Source organism: Corvus brachyrhynchos, unplaced genomic scaffold (assembly GCF_000691975.1).
Source record: "Corvus brachyrhynchos isolate BGI_N302 unplaced genomic scaffold, ASM69197v1 scaffold323, whole genome shotgun sequence".
Classification (NCBI taxonomy): Eukaryota; Metazoa; Chordata; class Aves; order Passeriformes; family Corvidae; genus Corvus; species Corvus brachyrhynchos.
Genome location: NW_008237253.1, coordinates 88,873 through 92,181, shown reverse-complemented (window position 1 = coordinate 92,181; position 3,309 = coordinate 88,873). Strand labels below are relative to the sequence as shown.

At 62.3% G+C, this 3,309-nt stretch overlaps 1 protein-coding gene across 1 annotated transcript; it reads right to left on the bottom strand.

Moving 5' to 3' along the window:
• Window positions 1-6: 6 nt before the first annotated feature.
• Window positions 7-2,765, bottom strand: LOC103613049 (E3 ubiquitin-protein ligase DTX4). Its single transcript, XM_017730465.1, has 7 exons — window positions 2,663-2,765; window positions 2,361-2,522; window positions 2,189-2,250; window positions 1,776-1,928; window positions 946-1,102; window positions 763-857; window positions 7-513 (listed from the first exon to the last, which is right to left on the bottom strand). The coding sequence occupies exons 1-7, from the start codon at window positions 2,748-2,750 to the stop codon at window positions 280-282; spliced, it is 951 nt and encodes a 316-aa protein (XP_017585954.1). The 5' UTR covers window positions 2,751-2,765; the 3' UTR covers window positions 7-279.
• Window positions 2,766-3,309: the final 544 nt, after the last annotated feature.

Below are 3,309 nucleotides of genomic sequence, written 5' to 3'. Positions count from 1 at the left end.
CACAGGAGCAGCAAGGACAGGACACCAGCCAGAGGGTTGGCCAAGCCAGCCTGAAGCCCCCCAGCTGTGTGTGGGGATGTTCCCGCCCTGCAGGAGTGAAGGGGATGGCCAAAAGGACCTTCTCCCACATTCCCAGCCAGCCCGGGGCACTGCTCTGCTGCCACTGGGAGCAGGGGGCTCCAGGTGTGCCCTGAAAAGCCCCCAGGCAGGTATCTCCAGCAGCTTTATCCTGGCGGGTGCCGGCACAGGCAACCCTTTCCTTGCCTCCTCGCCGCGGTCTCAGTCTTTCTCCTGCGTCAGGCTCTCCTCCGTGATGCCCTGGGCCGCCAGCTCAGCCAGGACGTTGTCCAGGTAGTTGATGTCGGGGTAGCCGTGGCCAGTGAGGTTGGAGCCGAACTCCGTCTTGTGGTGGATCTCGTTCCAGATCACCGTGTCCGACTCGCCCGTGGTGCTGGAGGTCCCGATGGCGAAGATCAGGCGCCGGTCCCAGGCCACCAGCAGCAGCTTCAGTACCTGCGGAGGCCGGGAACGGGGCAGGCAGCAAAGCGAGCGCGGCAACGCGGGCGACCTGCAGGCAAGGCCTCCTGGAGCGTCCCAGCCCAGCCTCCCGCCCCAGCCAGAACAGAGGGACCAGCCTGCACGGGAAGGTCATGGGGCTCCCACAGAGCCTGCTGGATGGGGCTGCGGGGAAAACCTCCACCCACATTCCCCCTCTTAAGCCATGTTTGCTTTTCCCACCCTGGCACACCTTGGCCAGCTCACCTTCCTGCCCTTCTCACTGTCTGGCAGGTAGCAGTGCCGGGGGAAGCCACGGGCCGTGAAGCTCTTCCCAGGGTTTGGATGTTCCGGTCCCTGCAATGTGGGAAGTGGGAGAAGAAAACCCTTTTGGAGCTCAAAAGGATGCTCTGGGCATCCCCCAAGCCTTGGTGGGCACTAATGGCCACACCCCCGGGGGGATGTTGTAGATGATGCGGATGGTTTTGCAGTCGGCGTGGCCGGGCAGCGCGTGGGGGATGATGTGATATTCCATCTTCCCGGGAGGCTGTGTCCCCGTCTTCACCCCGTAGATGGTTTTGCAGGTGGGACACTGCAGACTCCCATCCTGAGAGCAGGAAAAGGGCCACACAGTGAAACCAGGATCCCCAGCACCGAGCCACGCCAGGCACTGAGTCCCTGAGCAGCACTGAATGCTGTTTTAATTGGGAAAAGCATCATTTGAAGAGCTCTCAGGAAGCCTGGGACAGGGCTGGGAGAATTCACTACACAACTTCAACCAAAACCACGAGGTCTGCGTTTCTCTTCCCATCAGCTTTCCAGTCCTCATTGCTTTCCCTAGCTCTGATTTGGTGGCTTGTTTTGTTTTGTTTTTTTTCAAAGAGGGAAATACAATAAATATTGAAAATCTCCAAACAGTGCATTTCCCAGGGAGTGTCAAGCACGAGGGGTATTTGCAAAAACCCTCCCGTGGCTGGAGAAGCACTGCTTGGCACCAGATTCCAGGTAGCTCTGCTCAAACATGCAGGGATCAAAGTCCACCCTGGGAAGGAAAACAAGCACACAAAACCGGGCATAGTGGGGGGAAACACACGCACACAGCCCCGGGTTCTGATTTCGCACTCCCCAAGTGCTTGCTGCTGATAAAAACTAAACTCTGAGTCGGGGTAGGAGCTCACAGCCCTCCAGGGCAGCCGGGCTGGAGCTCTGTCCCGTGGAGAGCTCATGGAGCTCAGCTGAGGTGGCTGAGCTGGGGGTCCCCCAGGGCTGCACCCTCTCACCTTGTTGCCGTTGTTGTACATGGCCACCAGGCAGTGGAGGTGGAAGACGTGGCTGCACTTGACCAGCTTCCCCACGAGGTCAGGCTTCACGGCCGGCTGGGGCCCCTTGTAGCCAGAGGGGGCAGAGAGCCGCTCCATGCAGATGGTGCAGTCCTGTGCCGGAGGGGAGGACAGGGATCAGAGGGACGGGTGCTGATGGGCTGCGCTGCTCTCACCCAGGGACCAGCGCCCACCCCCGGGCCGGGCCACCACCCTGCAGCACACGGCCCCTCCTGGGGACAGGGCAGAGCCACGCAGGGCGGCAGCAGATCCCTGCACGTGGCATCGCTGGGTCCCCGGTGGCTCATCCCAGGGCAGAGCTCATCCCAGGGCAGAGCCCCCCGGACGCCCCGGCGCAGCCCCGCCGCTCGCACCTCATCCGGCGGATGCCGCACCTTCTGCAGGTATTTCTTCAGCACCTCCTCTGGGGTTTTACCTGCGGGAGAGCGAGAGTCAAAGGATGGGAGAAACCCGCTGCCAGGGGCGGCAGAGGGGATGGGGGGGCACAGGGGAACCAGGAAGGGCAGGAGGGACAGTCTCTCCTACCCTTCTTGGCCTGTTTCTTGGTGGTCTTGCGGCAAGAGTGGGAGATGCCGGGGATGGGCTGGATCTCGCTCTTGCTGACGGGCGGGGGGTGCAGCACCAGCTTGGGGGGCCGGGTCAGGCACACGGGCAGCCCGGCTGCGCTCATGAGGATCCCCGTGATCCCTGCGCAAGGAGGTAGCAAATGGCACCGAGGAAAACCAGGGACACCCCGACCCCCAGACGCTCCCCAAAACCCACCCCACTGGGGCTGTTTGTCCCCCCCCCCCCGCGGGAACGAGCCCCCGCTGCGGCCCCATCCTCCCCTGCCAGTGCTGGGTGGAAGGGGCTGGAGCCGGTGAGGTTCTTCACAGGGACCGTGGGGACCCTGAGGGGAGCCAGCAGAGACCACATCAGGATGGGCAGGAGGCACCCACCACATCCCCACAGGGCCCAGGGGCAACACAAGGGTTGCCCGAGCAACTGCACGGGCCCTGGCTGGAAACAGAGAATCCCCCGGTGGGGCAACGTGCCCCTCCCTGCCCCACCACCGCCTTTTCTCTGGCGCTTTAGAAACCCTGCCTGCATCTCCATTCATGGCCCCTTTTTGTCACAGCTCCCCGGGCCAGTCTGTTGTTTCTTTTCCTCTTTTCTCCTTATGGCCACGTCACTGCCACAGCTCTTTCCCCCCCCCCCTCCCCTTGGGGCTCTCTTCCATGGGAAAGTTTCCCGGCAGGTCAGGAGCAGAGGGAAGGGGGAGGACGGAGAGGGAGAGGAAAGGGGCCAGGCTGCGACAGAAGGCTGCCGGCAGAGACAGACAAAGGGGAGAAACAGGCCCATTAAACGTCCACCCCATCACAAAAAAGTGTCTTTGGAGGGTGGGGGTCTGGAGGGACCCCTTCTCATGGGGCCTGAATGGCTTTTCTTTGGGCCTTTCGCAGTCCCCCACCCAACCCCTGACTCCAAGAGAAAG